Below are 23,309 nucleotides of genomic sequence, written 5' to 3' on the forward strand. Positions count from 1 at the left end.
TTCACACCATGCACAGCTAGTGCTGACCATAATTAAGTTTCAAACCTATATATGTTTTTTAATTTAAAGTTATTTTTACAATTACAAACCTGGGCTTTGCTCTCCCAGTCCATGCCCACGGCACAGATGATGCACATTACGAGCAAGGCGACGGCGCCCACTAGCCGCACGTCATTGACGCCTCCGTCCAGGATCTTTACTCCGTGGCTCTTCAGCAGGTCGTTCAGGGAGTCGCAGAACCCAATTGTGTTCATACTCGCTGCTACAGCGTTGGCGAACGCGAAGATTATGCCGACTGACGCGCCGAACTCGGGGCCCAGGGACCGGGAGATGATGTAGTAGATTCCACCTGATTAATTGATTGGATTAATTGACTAATTTTAATGTAGTAAAATTATTACAAGTTTTTTCATTATTTCGTTATATAGGTTACATATTATACCACTATGCCAGAAAGTTTATTAAAAATGAATATGTACACAAATAAAAAAAGACATCTCTATCTGTACACAAAACAAGTCACCAACTTACCTACACCACATAGCACCATAATCAAAATTAACAACCTCTACTTCTTCAAGGCAATATTTTCAATCACCCATAATCTGTTACCAATGCGAAAATCTCAAAATTTGCCTACAATATTCGTAAAACCTACCTCCTTTCACTTCCCCATTGGTACAAATAGCGCTCATAGACAATGTGGTGATGACGCACACGACCGCTGAGATGGCGATGATGAGCAAAGAGAGCCCGATGCCGGCCTGCGCCACCACCCACGAGATGCGGAGGAACAGCATCACCCCCCAGATGTTCAGGAGGCATGGTATCAGCACGCCCTGTGTGAGAAAAAGGAGTGTCACTCTTATTTAGGTATAAAAACTAAGAGAACTGAATTCATATATTTAAATTTAGGCAACGTCCCAACCCAAGTAATGAGATTTATTAAACATTTGATATCAAATATGATATCATGTTACAAATGTAAATCAGCAGAAATTTATTTTATTTGACAATGAAATAAGGCGAATAATTTGTATTTACTTACTTGAATCCATCCTAATTTGATGCCGTGCGGTGGCGTAGGAGATTTTGTATCTCTTCGGTCTTTTTCGTCCTAAAAATATAGTAAGTAAGTTTAACTGCGCATAATTATCAGTTTTATTAATGTTCATAGTCCATCCGTATAAATATCAATAAAACTGCATCTCGGTGAAAAATAAATACAGTTAAAGCCTAATTTATTGTTAACGTTTGTCACGTGTTTGATAATGTTAATGGCAGGGTAACAAAGAAGATAAAACGGAGCCTATTAACGATATAAGTTTTAAAGTCATTAATGTCCGAGTGGCTCTCGACAGTATTGTTCATCAGTTTGTAACGTAATGTTTCCATTCATAATCGGTTCGAAACAGTAAAAACTGGTTGCATCTAGTCTGCTAGAATAAGTACGTAGATTGTTGTGGATACTATACTTACTACGATATTACTCATATTTTAATAGTCGTTATTACACTTATAATAATGCTATCATAAACTTGTAGATTACATATAGACTTCACAGACATATGAATTGCTTGCTCGAGTACCCTACTTCTAATATACGAGTGTTTAATATCGTCAATAATAAAATAGCTTAGAAGTATCTGTAAAACAAGAATCAATTCTGTATTCAGATACAGCTATTTAATGTTTTATATTTTTTGAATAAAATATTTTTTTTTTATTTTGCTACTTCAAAAGAAATAGGTTAAAGCGGTAAATATTTTTGTATGTCAAGATCAGACCATCACAACATATCCAGTAGCCACATTTGGTATTCGACCTTGCTGGCATTTTTCCTGTAACATTACTTCTTGTCTGTCTACCTACCTAAGTAAATACGAATACCTAATACTAACAAAAAGCCTTCGTCTCATTAAACAATAAGCCCACGAGGCCGTGACAAATGCACGTGAATTCATTCAATGTGAAATATTTTCATGATGCAGTAATCAGTGTTGCGAATGACAATAATCGTCCTACTGTCGCCATTGTGCGGCCAGGGGACACTGATGACTGACAGGTGACTGTGTGATGGACACCAACTGTCTCGAGACTTCCCTGTCGTTACCACATGCTTCATATCATATTCAGGGCCACTGATCGGCTGATACCTACATTGTTCGATTGTCTTTATAGCTTCTTTTCACAGAATATCGACATATTAAGATTCTGATTTCGTCTCAATTCTAGCATTAATAATTTTCAGTGCATACTCTGAAAATTATTAATGCTAGAATTGAGACGAAATCAGAATCTAGGTATACACTATTTCTTAAATTTTAAATGTTATTTCATATCAAATTACGAAGTCTACTAATTTAGTCTCCACTGAAGAACCTTTCTTTGCTACCTAGAGCCCAAACAATTAAATAGTCTCTCTGCTCTTTCCTAGTTTTTTAGAAGATTATATATGTCTTTATAGTAAATATGCGAAATGGAAGCGTTTAGGTATTAGCCAGTTAATACCAGTATCTACAAGTCTAAAATACTTGATATTATCTACAAATAATAGAGACGAATAGAGACGAAATTTATTATCTACACAAGTTTCGCGATCTGTCTGATAAAGAAAGTGATGTTCGACGCCTTACAATGGCATATTTAAAACTAGTTTACTACGCCATGACTTTATAGAAAAGGTAAATGCAATGCTACCTTAACGATAAACACTCTCGAGATAAGAACTATGGTCGTAAAGATACAAATATAAAATTAGTGCACGTTATTACTTAAATCTCTTTTAAAATTTGTGATAATAAAGTAGGTATGTGAAATATGTGATACCTATGAAATGAAATAAAATTTAGTCACACACAATCATCTACTATTTACTATACAGTGATTCAAATTTTCCATTTAACATATTGCGCGTTGCATTTCTATGCAATGCTAATAAGTAATATTTAATACTTAATTCACTTATTTGCACTAATATGCGCATTATGTACCTACTCAAACCACTGGATGGATTAGCGAATTATTAGAACTTTGAGTACAGAGCAGTTCTTGTAGAATAGGCTTACCCAATGATTTCCTATGAAGATTTAAGTTAACTTATTACTGTTTACTTTCCTAAGCTTTATGACATTACAAAACTTACAAATAAACAATTCAATATTCATGTGAACTTCATTGTTCCGTGCTGGAGTACCTAGGCATTTTTAAGACCATATCTGCTTGTTGAGGCCATCTACATCAACAGAAAGCCAATAGCATATCATCAGTTTACTGAGGAACAACTATTTCTCAACACCGTATTAACTATCAGGAGGTAGTAGTAGAGGTAACGTACCTTCATTTTCGTCAAATTCTGTTTGCAATAAACTAGTTTTCAATTGTTCCCGAAATTTGTACGGAAACTGGAGCATTTGTGAATAGACCTTAGTACTTATTACTTCCATGCTACTCGTAAGCTTCCATGGGACGGAACCTCGATAGGATTTGGAGACAGTTTTGAAAATACTGTCAATTTCGTAGCTGTTACAACTCCATGGTGGATACGCATAGAAGATATTTTTTTAATATGAGATGATAGCATAGTTGTAGAATCCCTGCTTCCCATGATAGGTTCGGATTTTTAAGAATGTAATGATTGAAAATAATGACGGTCAGACGAAAGACAAAATAAATGGAGGATAAGTTTTCATTTTCCTCTCTCTCATCTTGCGTGTTCCCAGTTGCACCCTTCACCGCTATGCTCAAAAGGTCGGCTGATTTTTAACTTTCATTTTTTAGGCTTATACAAAAAAATCGTCGCGACATTCTTTTATTTAAAAATATATATTGTTATTTAATTTCTAAGAGGATGTCTCCGGGGGTTCCTGCTTTAGGCTGTCCAATGATTAGTTTTTAATGGTTCATTATTAAACGTCTCAAAAATGACGGTATATTTTTAAGTAGATAAATTTGTTATGTAGGTATTTGACTATTGCTATAATCTCGAAATTATAAAAACAATTATAAAGCTCATAATTTCGATTTGTCATTTAACGACATTTTAATTGCAGGAAACATGATAGGTAATCGCTGGTTACCTGGTGACTAGCTGATGTTTACCAAATTTTGCTGATTTGCCTGATGATCAAATAAATGCCTTTTTCGCGTACAAAACCTATGCTTATGACTTGAGTATTTTAAGCATTTTTTACCAAAATGTCATTAAGTTTGATACCGTACGTATTTATACCATAGTCCTCGTCTAACATAGTAGGACCATTGCCATCCATTTACTAAATACATATTTGTATTTTATCTTTCTTACAGAAAAAGGCAAGATGCGCAACTTTGGGTTTCAAAGTATAATACTACAAAATTGAACTGGTGTCAACAACTTTTTACTAACAAATTGAATCTAGTAAAATAAGAAAGGAAACTATCGTATCGTATATACTCGTCGTATCCACTAAAATATAAGATAAACAATGAGAAGCATGAGAACTTTCAATGACGGCATGTAAAATACACTAACCTCCTCTGTAATAAGATGGTCTCCGTGTAATTCACCAAGACTGGGTCTCTTCAAAGCTCTTTTGGAATTCCTGTAGTTCTCCATCCTGGGCAGGGCCTCCCTCGTGAGCTGGGCCAGGGAGCGCTTCCTCCTCCAGCCCGCGTCATGGAGCCAGGTGTCGGGCTGGTTGTTGTTGGCCACTCCTCGCTCGGCGGTCTCCGCAGAGTTCCGGAGAGGCCGGCTGATGATACTGGCGCCCAGGTGAATGCCATTCTTCTTGGAATCTGGCTCCACTGTCGAAACTGTGAACCTACGAATGAAGAACATACATAAACCACACTTTCCTAAAAGAAAATTTGACTTCTTCGGCAATTTTTTTGTTTAAATCGTGTAAAAGCTCGCTAACTCATAAGCTCTGTTTCTAATTTTGAAACCAACCTACACTTACGTTTTCGAAATGAATATAAATTATGAATGAATGCCTAATTTATTTATGTGTTCAAAAAATAATTTCTATACGTCATTCTTCTTGTCTTCTATAAAAATCAATATAGAACGAAGGGGAAGGTGTTAACCTAGAAATAGGACAGTTAGGCCTTAAATAATTTTTATCGCATCATCCGCTTTGATTCAACAGATTGAGCTTGCCCCGAATTAAATGCCCTGTGTTATGGCATTCAGATACTTAATAATTAAGTATAACGAATAATTATTCGTCTGAACTGACAAAAGGGGAAGATATATCTTATCGACGTTCGTAAATCAACTCAAATCAAGTATAATGAAATTTTTTGGTTATCTCCTTATTTATTAAAAACTAAATTATCGTTGAGTTAGTATACGATAAGTCTGGAAATTCGGGGCTAGCTCATCTGTGTGATTTGTCCCGTAGAAGTTCATATTATTTTAAACATTTTGTTATTGTTTTAATTGTCGGTTACCTCTGTCTGACTTACCGGCTTTAGAAAAAAAAATTGAAAGAATATGCATTAATAGACGGGAAAGAATCGTGTAGAACAGGTTTGTTTTGAGTCTATTGACACTATATGCAAGCTTTTTGCTATTGCGATCGCATCTTCAGAACCGATTTCACTGTACATGCATGTATGTGTAATGTTATCAACAGAAACATTTTTATTTACCCTTTTCTTTTGTAGTTACGCGTCTATTTGCATATTAAAATAATCTGAACCCAAATTTCAAGCATAAATTGAAAGCAAATATGTTTGAATTGAACTGCTTTTGCGGTCTGGTGGTCTATGCATTAGCCTTTTATCAAGGACGTTTCTAACTATGCTTTATATATCTATCATATAAAGTATAACATGTAGATTTACCTGTAACAGTTCGAAAGGATAAGTAAACACTTCCTGCATGTTAAAGATTCATAAATATTTTTACATAACTATTCTAGACTTAAAACTACGGACAACCAAATTGAAACGTTAAAGTCGAATCCTCGGGCGAGATATTACGCATGTCTTTCTGATTCTCGAAGCAACTGCAGTCTAAGCCTTGACCCAATTTAAAAGTGCACCCCGGACTTCAGAGTTCAGAGTGGTGAGGATGTCAGCGGGACTGACGACAGGAGGTTGAAGAAGAGAACCCACATCCCAATTGAACGTAAATGTGGAGCTTAGGTATATTATCATTACTCTATGTATATGAGTGAAGCTTACCGTCCTTCCATATTGATTTCAGCCGGTGGACTACCGTAAGCTGGTGTTACAGGGGTCTACTTTCCGCAGGGTCCTCGTTATGTTATGTAAGATGTCCTCGATGGCTTCCAACCACATAATTTTCTTGATTTCGGAATGCACCTGCAAACAATTTAATTATTTTATAACGACACAAAAAATCATTTAAGAAAACAATAGTTTTCCTTTCTGAAACAAAATCAAGTTCGTATTTCTATCGGAAATAGCAGGAATAATCACGCAAGAGCCTATTAGACAGCTAGTTATAAGGCAATTAAAATAACGCGAGCAGTCCTCCTGCGTCGTTAATGTATACATATTAATTCACAATAAATTACAAACTACGTTATAAAAGGGCTTTAATATGTTTTACTTCTTTTTACTTAACTTTTTATAAACTGTAGCATCTAATTAATAAAATTCTATGAATTTATTCAATTAATTCCAAGAATACATTGTGTTAAAATTTTTGTATATCGTTTTTATTTTTTTTTAAAACTTTATAGTCAGTGCACACACTAATGGCAACAAAGTTAAAAAAGCGGCTTTATCGATTTTTCTATCGCAAAAATCTGGCAAAGTAAAGATAAAAAATTATTTGCTTTTCATGGAATAAAAAAAAAAGTTATATCTCCATATCGGAAGGTGAAGAAGTGGGTCTGTGCGTTGTTCTTCTTCTTCATGCTGGCTTTAGTCCCGGTTGCACCCTCCCCACCCAGCCAACACATAAGCCAGATAATAGCGAAAATATACCACAATAAGCAGTGTCAAGCTTTATTAATTATGTATTACAGCTGATGTTATGGCTTAATTTTGAATAAGAGAGTTCTTAAATTAAAATAATGTTGTAAGCTTACTAAATTCTGCATAAAGTTCGCGGTATTTTTTCAAGCTGAATAATAATCAAGAGTAGTTTCTGCTAAACAAGCGATATTCAAATAAAAGTAATTGAAACAGCTATTATCTGCACATTAGCTGAAATTTTTGCATTGACCTGTATAACATTTTAAAGAAAAGCAGTTAAACAGCAAAACGCTGAATATTAGACGAAATAATTTCTTTAAGCTGTTTAGTGTACGAAATGGTACTAATTTATTCAGATGCTGAATAATTTAGATATTTTCTTCTTTTTACAGCTAACTTCTGCAAAATTGAAAATAAACTCCTTGTTTTACCAAACTTATAGCGCTATAAGCATACAATTGTCTTTATGTTAAACTTAAAACAATATCAGTTACAAATGTGGGTATCTTAAGCAGCAAATAACTGATTAGTTGAAGATATCGTATGTTTATATCCAGATATTTCACCATTTTGTGACAAAATCAACAATATGCCACCTCAGAAAAATAATAACAAAAGAGTAAATGATTCATGGAAAAAAAAAGAGAACGGGAGGAACAAGAAGAAAATGTTCACGAGAGTTTGTAAAGATAAAAAATAGTATCTGTACAGTAATAGAAAAGAGTTTAACATCTGATACAAATGGGCCCGGGCCAAGTGCGACCAACACAGTTGAAGAGGGTTCTGTACACGATGATTATACATCACCATCAGGATTAGTGATTCAAACACATAGACTGGGTCCAACTTTAGGTGCAGATAACGACAATACATACATATGTGTGAAAGATATTAAAAAAGAGATTTAAATTGAAATATAATTAGGTGCTCTTGGGTGTATTTTGTAACAAGCGCGAAACTTTTGGTTGCAACTACCTACAATTTTAGTTGGTAATATAAACAATTGTCTAACTAAATATTACGCAATGCGTCATTCATAGTAGAACTATAAATACTATAAATACCTACATTAGTATAGATCCCATCACCCTCAAATATTCATGGATTTATTTTCTATAAAAAAGCACCCTAAAAAGCTGAATAAAAGTATACTGTTTTATGTAATTTAAGACCTTTTGCTGATAAATATATAATTATTGTACTTTAAACCAAATAATTTCTGGATATGTAGTAGTATGTGAACTATTATGCAAAAATAAGCAAAATAATCACTGATATAAACACTTTAATTCAAATTGGCCTTCCGCCATTAACTAACGTTCGACATAAACCTATTTTTATAAATCCTCAACATTTATCTTATGAAACACTGTGTTTAGTGAGTAGGAAACATTATCAGTTATACAAAATTTGATTCTCATTACTTGCTGGGACTGAAATTTGATAAAAAGTAAAGATCATTTAATTTAAATATTATTTCACATTTGTTTACCTTTTAAAATATAGCTTTATCTTGAGGCGCTCAAAAAATGTATAATGATCATGTTGATATTTCACAGTAAAGTGCCATGCGTTTATATAATTCACCTTAAACTTACTTAAAATGTATGAAATCATTTACGCTATTTTATATCGGCGACCATTTACAATATTTTGAACTAAGCGACACAAATTTATCCCGTCACAATAAAAAATACTTTTTACTTGAATAATTTCTTTGTAAAACTACTCCAAAGATCGGAATTTCGTATATCATTTGAATATCTGAACTCACAAATTAACAACTGCATAAAAGATGTATAATTTCTGGAGTAAAGAAAAATCTGAATTTATGCAGAAGATATTCAGTGTGTCGTACATTTATTCAGCTGCTATGTGGCTATTAATCAACTGTTAACCAAATTGAAGCAAGATATTTTGTGCCCAAATTGCTTGAATATCACCTGTATAAGCGCTTACACAGAAGTTATACAAATACTTTATCCAGCTTAAAGTTAAAAGATTGCTTTTACGCAAAATTTATACAGCTATACTGTGTTGGCTGGGCACTGTGGAGAGGAGCGGGGTATGACTTTTACCATAGATCCTGGACTGGATGATTTAGGTTTTCACACGAAGCGACTGACTTCCGCAATTTTTGCAGGTGAACCTATCGGTATTTGATCGATCATGGTTACATATCCTAATCGTGCAGGTTTCGACACCATGTTTTTCCCATTGGTACTAGGCCGAGATGGGATTTCAACCTGTCAAATTTTACCTAAATTATTTTAGTGGTTTCGTTTCGGATGTTTATATGATTATTCCTTTACCTTGATTAAATGATATTGTGTTGTAGCTTCAATAATGTTTGAGATAGATTGGTAATAGATATATTTACCTACTCTAGTGTTAAATGTTCATGTTTGTCAACGTGCTGCAATTTGCAATAGTAAACAGGTAAGTATGCATTATTGATAGGAACCTAACTATAGGCATCAATCTTTGTAAGTTATCGCTAGCGACTGTAGTTTACTATAGAACAAGAAAGTCTCAAATATCCGAGAATGTTACAGGATTGTATACTATAATAAGGCAAATAGATTACTCGTACTTATTTTTGGATATAGAATGTGACTGAAGAACGAAAATACCTATAACAATTAGTACATAAAGTTTCCAACGCGTGAAAAAGAAGAAGACACTTTAAAGATAAAGAAAGTCGCTAGCGACAATAGCAAGTAAACTCATGGTAGGGGCACGGTACTGACAAACGATTGTGGATATCGTTAAGATGTGTAAGTGGATTTAAAATAGAAACAGTAAACGCCTTGCAAGTTAACACCTATTTGATTGTTTATCACAATGTTTTCTTTGTCTCCAACAAGGCGGCTTCTCCATTAAATTCTACCTTTCGTTTCTTTATAGTTATAAGTAGGTACTATATTTTTGTACTGGAATCGCAGACGTTTCATTAATGTAGGCATCTTTATGTTCTGTCCCCAATACCGAACTTTCAAGCCAATAATGAAAAACCGACATTTAACCTTACGTGGACCATCTTATTGGACACCAGGCAAAGTTAAACAAGCTCTAAATGTATTTAAACAAAAATATAGAAAGGTGAAAATATAAAATAAAGGTCGCTTATTGATAATTTAATACAAACTTAATTCAACATTAGTGTTAATAACACAAAAGTACCGAACGGATTGCTGTTTTGTTTGAAAAAATACGAATAAGTCGTATAATCAAGTTAGGCCTTCGTAAGCGATGATATCTCGCCACTATTCGCCTCAAAGCTTTGCATGCGTCATGTTCCACGCGATATCGTCGGTGGCTTTCGAGGCTACGGTTTGGATCGATCTGGTTGAAACCAGTAGAGGCTGGAGTGCGACACCTCCTCTGCACGCGAAGGGTCGATGGCTTGGTGGCTAACGGGCGGTTGACGGAATCATTTGCGCGAATCCTTGCATTACTAGGGAAATAAAACTCTGATATTTCTGATCACTTTAGCTATTAAACCTGTATAGGTTACGATTACGATGAATAGTTTCAAATAAGAAGAATATTTGTCGAAGGTAGGTTAGTACAAGTACAAGTTAGTACCTACTAACAAGTAATTTATAAAATGAAATTCAGCAAAATTATGTGAACGAAAAGAAATCGGTCTTATTTAAATTTATGTAAGTACATAAGAAAGCTAAAGATAGAAAGTTGTAAAACTGATTTAGCTTTAAAGCGATTTCAGTGAATGCAAAAAATAAGATAACAGAGGAAGCCAGATTACGTCGCAAAAATAGGTTGAAGGTTGTTGGTCTTAACCTGTGGTCTTTGGTTTGGGGTCTACGGTTTATTTCATTATATTTGGTGGTGGTTATCTGTACGCTAATCATCTCCTGGAATAATTTATTCTGTGCGACGTTCAAGAAGTATTAGGTATATCGGTTAGTTACTTTTTCATTACAAATACCCCGTTTACTTTAATTTTAAGTACGAGTATAAATTGAGGGGAATTCCTCTTCCTACATACCTACTTAAGCTACTTTAGACAAAAAAAACTTTTAATATTGCTCAGGTCGTATCGCATGTTTGTATTAAAAAGAACGATCGATTTACAAAATAATGCAAAAAAATTTAAAAAAATGTTTTGGGCTTTGGGTTTTTTTTCGCAGTTAGGTAGGAGTGTGTGGCAAATGATTGATAAGGGTCATTGCCAACGTTTTGTGGTCAAGTTGGCCAAAAATTGATCGAAATAAAACCTGTTTAGAAATCACAGAGGAGGAAAATCTAAATTTCGACACGTGTAAGTTACGTCACGAATTATAATTATTAAGTAGTACGATAGAAAATTGAATACTTACATACTTACACGTGCATGACAATGTTAGCCTCAAGATGGCAAGAACCTTATTTGTTACTTTATGTATGTATTTCTTTTATTATTATATGTTATACGTAACTGTATAAATTTATAAGTTTAATTTATGTATGTTTGTATGTTTGTATGTTTGTATTTTGCATAGCATACTTATTTCTACCTGTAAATATACATCTGCACTTTATCGCACCACCCACAAGTTTTCTGTTTGGTATGCTGGTAGACTGGTAAAGAATGCCATACAGCAATGAAGTCCGCAATTTTTTAATCTTATTTTGTGCAATAACATTCATTATTCAGGTTTTTTCATAGGCTATGGAACCATCCCTTAAATACCTATTTACCTAATTAATTTGTCTGTTTCTGTGACCTTGTCCAAACACGGTGACCATCACCATATGAAGCAGGTGTAAAACTATTTCACACCTCAGTTCTTGGTAATCCATGGACTATTGTCAGTTTGTTCGATTAGATCACTCAAACAATTACATACTGTTCTAACAACGTGGCCTGTCAAGCACAAAGTCGCTTTATTGTTCAACATGTATGGTTAAATCCACTAAAAATATTTACAGTAGTTATTTACAAAGTAAATTGATGATTTCAGCCCCCGTAGCATGTCACTGCACGCGCGATGCCGTTTGTATCGCTCAAAAACTATCGCTATCCCGTTTCACGTCATAATAAAAAGCGAAACAACGATAGTTTTTCACGCGATCAAGTTGGAGGCAGGCAGGAAAGGAGTTGTGGGTAAAACAACATATGGGCAATAATTCCGGCTACTTACTGGACGTGTAATGACAATATTGGTTAGGCTCTTCTGTAAAGCTCACCGATGATTGATTTGTGTAAATCCCAACTTTGGGTAAGACAAGTTCATGATCATTAATGGACCTCGGGCTCCTCCTGAGAGAGGTGAAGACACTACTAGGAGTAATATCAGGAGAATTATGACGATTGAAAACTGTATCATTTGAATAACTGAAGACAATAAAGTAATAAAATACGGTCAGTCAAAATGTTCAGATTAGATATTCGGAAAAAACCGGTTTCGAGTTCACCGAGGAGCAAAATATGTAAATAAATGTATGGTAAAAGTAGAAAGGCATTGTAAAGTATCCTTGGTAGTGCTCCTGGCAGCCTGCCACGGGTTACGGCACTGGGAATCGAACGCCCAGTCCGAAAATATTGTCTGTTTACATTGCCGCCCGCACCCCAGGCCCTGCCCACACTACGTACTTCCTAGTAAGCGTATTGTGAAATTAATTCCTGAAAATTTGATCATTTTAATTCATCGTTTAAAGTTTAATTAATAAGGCGTGCTAGTAGGGTTAATGATAATAATTACTCACGATTAATTAATTCGTTATACCTATGCTTTTTTGTAATAACGACAAGAAAAGATAATGAAAAAAGTATGTCCATATAGGCAGAATAGACTAGAACTAATTTATCCGATCCTGTGAATGTAGGAGACGATTAAAGGACAAAAGTTCTAATAATTTGAGAGGAAACCCACAGGTGCTGCAATGCAGCAATCAAGAAAGCTTTCAGATAAGAATGTCACCGTAAAATTACAATACCGTAAGATTATACCTAATATCTGACTCGCGATATCTATCGATATATATATGATACACAGACAGACCAGACAGGCAACAAAAAAAAGATGACACGTTTTTATCACCCGACAACACATAATATAACGAATTGTTCCCAGCACCGGAACTGCAGATCGTAATCTCTGTATATCGACATACGTAAACACATAATTCCAAACGGTATGGCTATTCGGCGTATGCTATATTTAATATAATATCGTTTATAATGAAATGGAAATATTTGCAGGCCGCGTATGGGACTACATTATATGTATACTTTAGATAATATATATAATAATACTGTGGCTGTGATCTATACTGAGGTCATCGGAAGCCTCCCATTGTCGGTAACTGAAATTATATGGCTCCGTTTGGTGGCCATTGTCACCTCGAAAATTTTATGTTTGCAAAATATGTAGGTAGGTACTTTTTTACCAGTCACTTAGAAAATCAAAAATAGATAATCAATCGGCTGTCAATTTTAAGATCGGGATACATAATGAATTTCATTTAAATATTGATAAGTGTAAGAATTATGAAAACATTCCTTAGTTAGGTAAGTACTTAATAATAAGGAAAAAATTTATATTTTTTCTAAATATTAACTCTGCAAGCTGTATACATAAGCTTACATTTCTGAAAATTGCATTTTGACGTTCTTCGTTGTCAATTTTTTATACGGATAAGTCCAATTCCTCTTTTGGTGTGAAGACCTTACGATTTGACCTCGCAAATTGGCATGCAAATTAGGAAAATAACCTCCAAATGGTAAATTGATTGAATTTACCCAACAAAGATACTTTATTAAACTAAAATTTTAAGGCCGAGTTAAAACATAACTTAAGTAAAATTATATCTTATATTATTAAAAAATTGGTGACCCTCGCGCTGGCAGCTTTCTTGCGCCGCTATTGGTATTGCAGTACAGCGCAGAAATGCTGCCTGCATGATGGGATCCCTTCCTATAATATTTTTTAGTGTATAATTTAGAATAGTTTTCTTTTTTAAATAATATTAGATATAATTGAATTTTATATTGTTATCAATTATTCAATTTCAAGCCAAACTGTTAGGTTTACTCAAATTCATACCTTCAGAACGTTAGTCGCTCCGCAATTCAGTACCTCGTGACAGTAATAGATATATAAGGAAATCACATCAGAAATACGTTCATCTGGCGAAACAAGCTTTGTAGACGTCCGTGACATACTTAGATCCAAAGTTATATATACATATAGTTATGATACCCAATGCAATCGAATGCTAACTTCTACAAATATTATTAATTAAAAATATCATTTAAAAAGTAATGTACCTAATTGAATAGAGAAAGTACTGTTGCCATGGAATTGCAACAAGGCACTCTGCAACCTGTTGCGATATCCAGGGCGCCGCCCTAGTACACGCGGTAATAAAATGGGCGCGGGCGGAGCGGCGCGCGGACGGGCTACTAAAACTACCTACTATGACTACTTCCATTGATATTTAATTTATTTGCTTGTGCGCAAAGCAGGCGTGGACGAGTACATATGGTTTCGTTTTTTTTTATATTTAACCGAATGGGTAAAAAAGGTTTATTTTTCTTTCGTTACCCATGTAAGATAAAATAACAATTACCTGCATTTTGAATAAAAAATTAACAGTTTTTCAATTATTTTTACAGGCGGGCTCTATGAATCGTGAATTTTCCCAACTAGGTATGTGATTTTTTTTATGCACGTCCATGCAAATCAATAAAATAAAGACAGACAAACAAACAAAATAAAGGTTTCTTAGTTAACTAAATAATAACATACATTATTCTGGAGGTTTGCAATACATACCTACTATAATCTAATGTAATCTTGTTTCAAATAATGTTTATACATTTACTTCCTCTCACCATATTTTATTTTAAAGATAATATAATTTACAAGGTTAGTTTATATCTGTGATTCAAGTAAATATTTACATTAAACAGTTTCTTTCATTTCAAATAGCAATTGATTTTAAAAGTGTTTCTTGTTAAAATATAAGATATGCCATAACATAAAAAATAAATAGGATGTTGATGGAATAATTTTTTTTGATGGTAAGTAATGTGAGGAAAATATGCGATGAAACCGATAAATAGTTTGAAGAACTCAGGTGCATACGGTTTTTTGTGTGTTAGATTAATGTCATGATTCTTTTAATCCTCTAAAGGAATCGTAGCCTATATACATACGTGTATGCGCCTAGAGCGCCTGTTTTATTCCAATTTCTCGCTTTTTGCCTCACGTAGAATATATCTATCTACATTTAATAAATAATATATCACATTTTCCTTTCATACATCGCCTTGCATGTTACGGGGATTCCTTAGATAAAGTTTCTTTTTTTTCCTGCTACGCTAATCTTTGGTTATATTTTGTAAATGTACTGAAATAAAGGTAAATGATTTTTTTAATCATTAAATACGTTTGTAAAATAAAGTACGTATAAATAGAAAAAATAATTCATTTTGTGTATATACCTAGAATTGGACTACAGTACTACCTAAACGGTAAGTATATCTATATTACGTAGTAATAGTATATCTATATGTGTTTATATGCCAGTCAGGTGCTATGGAGATATCAGTTTTTAAGTAGTTATTGTATTATTTACACAGGCACCATGTCTGGCAGGTAATGAGATCCACTTCAACATACTCGTGTATGATAACAATTGAAGTACCTACCTAAGTATTGTAGTGAAATTTCCTTTATATTGAAGTAAATAATAACCGGTTTTATGTAGTTTTAATAATAAAGCAACTAAAATTATAATTTTCAATATATAAGAATCATAAGAACAAGAAATAGTTTCCATAGAAATCCTTGTTTCTAGTAATTTAAGTAGATACATATTTCCTTTACTGTATATGAATGATTGATATCGAAAAATATCGGTTAGAAAAAATACGATTAAGACAATGCACATAATAAAAAATTAAGACGTCCGTTTTCACTTGTCAATAGGAAAATGACAAAAACTTGAACACAATAAATACCACCTCAATACAACGTTGTCTAGAGGCAGGCAGTTGTTAAAAAATGGAGGAAAAAGGTAAGTTAAATAATGATAGTAATTCAACCTTTACATCCGACTTCTAAGGTTGATTCCATGGTTACTAAGTGCGTAAAGTATTATTTTAACGTATGGAAAAGACCTCCGTTTCGCAGAACCACACAAAGCCATCATGGTCACACAGAATATATTTTTGCGTGACCATGGTAACCCAAGTTTAGGCATACATACATATATCACGCCTGTCTTCATTCCCCTTGCTACGATCTTTACAGACTCTCCCGCTTCCTGCAACTCTTTTCATTACTCTTTTCATGCATGTTCGACGATTACAGGTACTCATAACATCTCACTTTCTAAGAAATTCGATTTCTAAGTCCTTGAATTAACCAAAATAAAATAAATAAATAAATATATACGGGAGAAATTACACTGATTGAGTTAGCCTCGAAGTAAGTCAACGATACTACATTTTATAATAAATACTTATATAGATAAACATTCAAGATCCAGGCCAGTCAGAAAAAGTTCATTTCTCATCATGGCCTGGCCGGGATTCGAACCCGGGACCTTCGATGTTACAGACAAGCGTACTACCGCTGCGCCACAGATGCTGTCAAAATTAAACAGAGTCTTTTATATTATTGAGATTTTTACATTTAGCCACTGCCAACTGTCGCTCAAAGGGTACTTTTTATCCCGAAATTCCCACGGGAGCAAAGGCCGGGATGCAGCTAGTAACTACTTAATACGATAAAACCAACCTTTTGTGCGTCAGTTTTTGGGATGCAACAACATATAACTACGTCATTGATAATTCGATACTTATACCAAAGTGTTATTACAAGTTATAAATATTCTCATTCTTTCCCAACATTGGAGAATCCCACTCAGAGTGCAACTGTACTATGTGGGAAATTTTAAATGTATTTTAAATGTGCTAATTCAAAAATGCAGTTTAATATACATATGTGTATGCATTATCTTAAGACAATGCCGCCATTAAAATAGTTTTACAGATCTTTTTATGAAGCATACTTAGGATGGGTAGTAAATTTAAGTGCATTGTCATCCTGCTTGGATATGTACGGAAATAGGTACATATGTCCCCATAGTCCACATCCTTTTCCATATTCCCTCAATCACAGCCCTGAATGAATGAGTTTGCTTATTACCTTTGAAACTGTCTCTTTGAAACTATTAGTCGCTCTGACCTCCGTGACCCCCGGACCATAGAAACCTTACTCAGTTTTCACAGGATCACGTTTGCTGCACTAGGAAAAAAGGTAGCCTCTTACTACATCCACGGGTGATGTATTCTAAATTACCGTGAACATCACGGCATTTTACTCGCTAGGTACATAACATAACATTTAATCACGTCTATATCCCTAGCGGGGCAGACAGAGCCAATAATCATCAAAAGACTGAAAGGCCACGCTCAGCCGCTTGGCTTTATGATAGAATTGAGATGAGATGAGAGTGATAGGTTGCAGCTATCGCCTAAAAGAGGAATTCTAAGTATATTATTGTAGGATTCCATATGTAGGAAATGCTCTTCTTAGCATACATTATGTGATAATATTATCTCGCCTTAATTCGAAAAATAATAGTTAAATACCATTACCGCAATCAAGTTTGTCTTTACCACCGTTATCTGAACAAGAAACCCAATAATCCCTCGCAATTTAACTAGATAAATGATATCTTATTTATTTATTTGCACCACGTAGGTAAAGGGTGCGTAAGAGCATTATTTTTATGTAACTAGTTGATGCCCACGAATTCGTTCGCGTGGCTGAAATATTTTTGTTAAGGTGTCAATTCTATATTTCCTGTAGTTTAGCTGGACCATCATGATACGGCTTCAGGTGTTCCAGATCCTCGTTTTATAAAATAAATAAAAAATAAAATAAAATAAAAATTGTTTATTTCAGATAGCCACGGATCCATATCAATGTTAGTAAACTTAGTCTAGATTTGTTAGTAACATGGCACGATAAGAAATACTAAAACATAAAAAATAAAATAAAATAAAATAAAATAAAATATAAAATAAAATAAAATAAAAATAAAATAAAATAAAATGGAGAGTGATCAGATCGGCTCATTTCTTTCACAGATCACCCTCCTCACAAAAACAGCCCACAACGGAGAGGAGAACCTGTCTGCCAACGTCTTCAAAATGCTATTGGGACTGTCCCGTATTCTAAAAATTAGCGACGAGGTCTTCTTGCGCATAATAGCCGCAAAGCTATCGACTTGGTATTCCGCGAACATACCTGAGGCGCTACAGAAACGAGGCAATCCCAGCATCATCCTGAAAACGTTATTGTATAGAACACGCAGTGCGTCCATCGCCTTTTGGGTACAGCCCACCCACAGACTTCCCGTGTACATATTCTGACAGTATGATTTGAACAGCGTGATCTTGACATCTTCAGTACAACGAGAGAATCTGCGGATCAGCATATTCCCCCTCACCGCTAGCGCCCTGCGTTCTCTATCAATGTCCTCATCATCTTTAAGGTCCTCAGTAACAATGTGTCCCAGGTATTTGAATTTTGTCACGCGTTTTATTTCAACTCCACCGAGAGTGATACTCAATGTGACATTGGGGCGGTTACCGGGGGCCTCAAAGACCATATACTCGGTTTTCCTGACATTATAAATCAGCCCATGATTGGCGGCATAGGTCTGACACACTTCAAGCAGGGTGTTTATCCCCCCCACCGTCGGACTAAGCAGCACCATGTCATCGGCGTAACTAATATTATTTAGATTAACGCCATCCAACCGACATCCGACACGCATGCTGCTCAGCTCAACGATGAGATCGTTGATGTATATGTTAAAGAGCGTGGGAGACGTTAAACCACCCTGTCTCACCCCGCTCTCCAACACATATGGCTCTGAAAATGCACCCGCCCACTTCACAACATTAGATTGATTGGCGTACCAAAATTTAAATATATTTATGATTTCCGCCGGCATACCCCCCTCACTCAGCTTACTCCAGAGCTTGTTGTATGACACAAGGTCAAAAGCCGTCGAGAGGTCAAGGAAACAGCCATACACCTGCGTCCTGCGACTTGTGTAGTATTTGACAGTGTGCTTTAAACTCACAATTGCGCTTTCCGTAGACAGCTTGGTACGAAATCCAAACTGTGCATCGTGAATATCAGCAAACTTCTGTAAAATCGAGTTTAGCACACTGTCAAACACCTTAGCAATGGTTGTTGCTAGCGAAATGGGGCGGTAGTTCCCCTTTACCGAAACGTCACCCGCCCTATTCTTCACAATGGGTATCACAACCGTTTTCAACATTTCATGTGGAAGATAAGAGTGGCTAATACACATTGTAAAGAAGAGAGCGAGCACCCTGGGCAAGTGAGCACCGGCATGTTTCAAATGCTCCACACTGATGCCATCATGGCCAGGAGATTTTCCACCACTCATACCATTTATCGCCATTTTAATCTGTTTTGCCGAAATACATATCAGTGGAGTCTGTCCGCTAAGCTCAACATAAGAGGGAGCCGAAGGCCCCAACTGTGAGCTAACCCTAAAATGATTTCGAAACATATTGGCAATACTAATAGGCTCGCTTTCCCCCTCCACACTCGCGGGCAGGCCAGGCCTAACATCAAGCCTTTTTGTCGCTTTCCAAAATCTGTCAAACCGCTTTTCCGCTCTATACTTAGCTAAGACATTCATTTTAAGTATATCTTGATTTTTTTGACACCATTGTAGACGGCTCTTAAAAATTTTACGCGACTCCTTCATCTGTACATATATTCTACCTGAACTAGGGCGATTGTATAGCAACCACAGTCTGTAATTAAGCCTGGCCACCCTGTGAGCCTCGTGAACGTGTTTGTTCCAACCACATAGATGTTTGTAGCTGCTTTTCCCCCCCTCAGATCTCTCACTAGTTTTACTTGCCGCTTCACTTAAGGACTTTACAATGTCACTGTACAAACGGTCTAACACCAGTTTATGTCCACTCAGGCTACATGCTCCACGACTACACTCCGTGAACTCTGGGGGAAAATCAACTTCACTCAAACTATGATTACATAATTCACTATACCTCGCCACCTGTTTCTCTTCACGCGCTCCCCACACAACAGTGCTTCGGTGCAAGAGAGAAGATGCCAATTCAGGTCTTAAAATGCTAATGTCACTCTTAACATACAAGGGTATGTGATCCGATACAAACACATCCTCTATGACACCTACCTCCACAACTGTTTTCCAGGCCGCGTCCGAGACGACACAATGGTCTAGCCATCTTTTACACCCATGTGCTGCGCTAACGTACGTATAAGTATTACTTTGCAAGCCTATTTTCTCTACGTCAGCACAAACCCAGCTCAAATCGGAACAGAAACTACTGAGCTCATTATAGAACAGTTCGTGTGGATGGGCATTAAAATCTCCTAAGATATAAATATTTTCAACATTCTCTTGATCAGCTATTGCATTTATTTCGCCCAAAATCTCCGTCATAATAGGAAGATTTTTCTGAGAATTATTTGGCATATAAACAGAAAACACTATTAACGAGCATTGCCCTAGTGTAACCCTAATAGCTACTAATCGATCACTCGTACAGTTCAAAATATTCACCTGGTCAAAAATGCCTTTTCTCCAAAGTATGGCTACCCCACCATAAGGCCTGCCGATAAGCGGGCCAGCAGACGTGTCCACGGCTGACTTGCCCGTGTAGTCAAAGTAATTCGAAATAGTCCCAAGTAATGGTATTTCATGCGGCAGTAAACACGTCTCCTGTAACGCTAAGACATCCGCCACCTTACATAAATTTTGTAAGTCAACAAATGATCTCGTGACAAACAAACAATTAAAACTAAGAAAAGTTAAATTATGTTGTGGCTGTAAATCCATAAATTAAATCATACAATAACTTTAACTAATCACCTTATTCGTTTTTGTTCCGTACATAAAATGTACAAAACGCCTAAATGAGATGCCATTTGGCCAAAAATCATCTTTCAAAAATATATCAACTTTATTTTTAGAGACATATAACTTAAAGGAATTATACGTTTTCGTTTGCTTCATATTAATCTTTTTTAGAGTTACACATTCGCTAGTTCTTTCTTTTATATAATTAATAATGTCCTCTTCACTTGCATCTTTACTAACATTGGATATTAAGAGTGGGATCTTAATATCCGCAGCTTTGAATTTATCGTTAGGCGCAATAGGTGCACAGCCTCTTTGACCGATTAACTTATAGTGTTTTGCAGATTTTTTACGCACAACTGTCCATTCCGAGTCCCCTACTACTTGTTCACAATTATCTTTACACACCGCAGCAGCGGTTGCGGTCGGCTGACCGCTCGCGCTCGCAGAGTAACCATGAGTTACGCTCGCGTTCAATGAATGCACGGCCGGTTGGGACGCGACACGACAATAACCATTAGTAGGGGCCACATCACTGCATACCTTGTCCGCCGTCAACAACACTTGCTGTGAGTCACTATCATAACTCGTCGTCACTCGCGCTACCGATTGAGATGCTATCTCGTTTACACTCGCACTATCACCATCTGATGCACTTGTCTGACGATCGCTCACGATCACCTCCGCCGACGTCACAACTTGCGCACTCTCTGTCTCTGTTGTACGCGTATGGCTGCAGCTTGTCTGTCTCGCCTGCTCACATGTTGGTTCCGTCTCATTAACTGGCTCACGTATAGGAGCGACAGAAACATTGTTGATAATTCTTTTTGACGGCAGATGAGTATTTATCGAAGGTCGTTCGTTGATTTCAATATCAGCTGATTGCGATGGTTTTATGCCAATATCTTCTTGCACATAATATTGCAGTCCAATCGGCCCGCTATCCATATCAAAACTATTTTGTAAGCATGCGCCCCTTCTCTTATTTAAATTAATATTAGAAGAATCAGCTAAAGACGCATATTTCATATTGTTTACTTCTTGTTTTAAAAGGTTAAACTCCTCCTTACACACCGCTTTTTCTTCCATCACATTGAAGCGATTTTTCAGGGCGAGAAGTTCCTTAATGAAGGTGGTAGCATCGACATGATCGAACGTTACTGGTGGTATTCTGTCTAAGTCCCGAGCACAGAAAATAGGAAATGACGCACGATCACCACCTTTCATCAGGGCGATGATATCATCCAAATCTCTGGACTTCCTCTTCTTACCCTGCTTTCTTCTTACTGGCATTTTTTTTGCATTTGGAACGGATTCAAATAATAACGTTTTGGCCTTCACCATCTCCTCTTCCGAAAAAGTGTTAGTGCATAGTTGATGAATGCTTTCTTCGTCCATATAGTCAATCACATGCCTCACAAAAGTAAGGAGCTCATTAATAACAATGTTACAATTAGAACACTTAACAATGTCAATATTTGCCATAGTGAACGCGATGAGTCACCGTGTATAAACGATTTCAACGCGCCCGCTCAGAACAGCGCGACGCGCGTGACTGATGTAGGTAGGTAGGTATATATTTTAGCTATTAGGAAAGCTGATCAGGCTGAACTTCATTTAAAGCGTCAGGGGGTTTCAGTTTTCAAAATTATTTATAGCCTTATGTTGCCCAGACTTTATGTAAAAAAAATTCTTAATTAACACATTACGACCTATTTTATTGCATTTATTGATACCTATATTAAATTAAGATTGATACGCTATCATTGTTGATTAAATCAATAGGTCCGTTCTTAGGTAAGCTATACGAGAGTTAAGTAAGTAGTACCTCTTTTTTAATATTGGGTTTTATTTTCCTAATCGCTTTACATATGTATGTAAGTACTAGTATGTTTGATTTTCATTCATACTAGTACTTACACGCACGGACTTCATTTTATGAATTACTTCTTGAAAGAAAGAAAAATCATTAATTTGGCATTCACTAACTTAGGCCCATCTAGGGTTACCAGGCTGTCTGTCTGTCTGGCTATAGCCGAAATAGGCATTTGATTTCTACCCCGGCCAAAATTACGGTGTCTGGCTTTTGTTAAGTACACTTTATATATATATAACGTATCGAAATGATAGATCATATATATTAATAAATTATGATACTCTAGAGACAGAGTGGACAACCTCTCAAATTTAATATTAATTTTCAAATTTGGTTTTAAATTATTCAGCTATAGGTATAGCTGTGTATTATAATTTAATTTGCATATTTGTGTCGAAAGCTTTGTCAAAATGATGAAGTTTCATTTATTTTACGATATTGACACTGAAGGAGGAAGGATTTAAATTTTAATGTATGCTGGATTATCCAGCAATGTCAGTCATGACTAGCAGGAAAGTACAAATATCACACCTCTGAGGCCACAGTAATCCATCCGCAGCCTCGCGACGACTGTTTCCCC

General features: G+C 35.8%; 2 protein-coding genes across 2 annotated transcripts in view; both read right to left on the reverse strand.

Annotated features, from left to right (window-relative positions):
* The window catches only part of LOC106129733 (bumetanide-sensitive sodium-(potassium)-chloride cotransporter), a 35,757-nt gene that overhangs the window by 11,392 nt on the left and 1,056 nt on the right, over positions 1-23,309 (reverse strand). Inside the window, exons 2-6 of the mRNA XM_060948543.1 lie at positions 6,172-6,312; positions 4,514-4,802; positions 1,049-1,117; positions 659-839; positions 90-349 (exon numbers count right to left, since the gene is read on the reverse strand). Of these exons, the coding sequence (XP_060804526.1) occupies positions 90-349; positions 659-839; positions 1,049-1,117; positions 4,514-4,802; positions 6,172-6,182 (810 nt within the window). The 5' untranslated portion in view covers positions 6,183-6,312. The remainder of the gene's footprint in view (positions 1-89; positions 350-658; positions 840-1,048; positions 1,118-4,513; positions 4,803-6,171; positions 6,313-23,309) is intronic.
* LOC132902620 (uncharacterized) lies at positions 17,838-22,401 on the reverse strand. The gene has a single exon (XM_060948510.1). The coding sequence runs from the start codon at positions 22,336-22,338 to the stop codon at positions 20,854-20,856; it is 1,485 nt and encodes a 494-aa protein (XP_060804493.1). The 5' UTR covers positions 22,339-22,401; the 3' UTR covers positions 17,838-20,853.

Source organism: Amyelois transitella, chromosome 16 (assembly GCF_032362555.1).
Source record: "Amyelois transitella isolate CPQ chromosome 16, ilAmyTran1.1, whole genome shotgun sequence".
In the NCBI taxonomy this organism is placed as follows: Eukaryota; Metazoa; Arthropoda; class Insecta; order Lepidoptera; family Pyralidae; genus Amyelois; species Amyelois transitella.

Bases quoted from the DNA above. Each gene is read 5' to 3' on its own strand.
- LOC132902620 (XM_060948510.1), bottom strand. From the start codon at position 22,338: ATGGCAAATATTGACATTGTTAAGTGTTCTAATTGTAACATTGTTATT.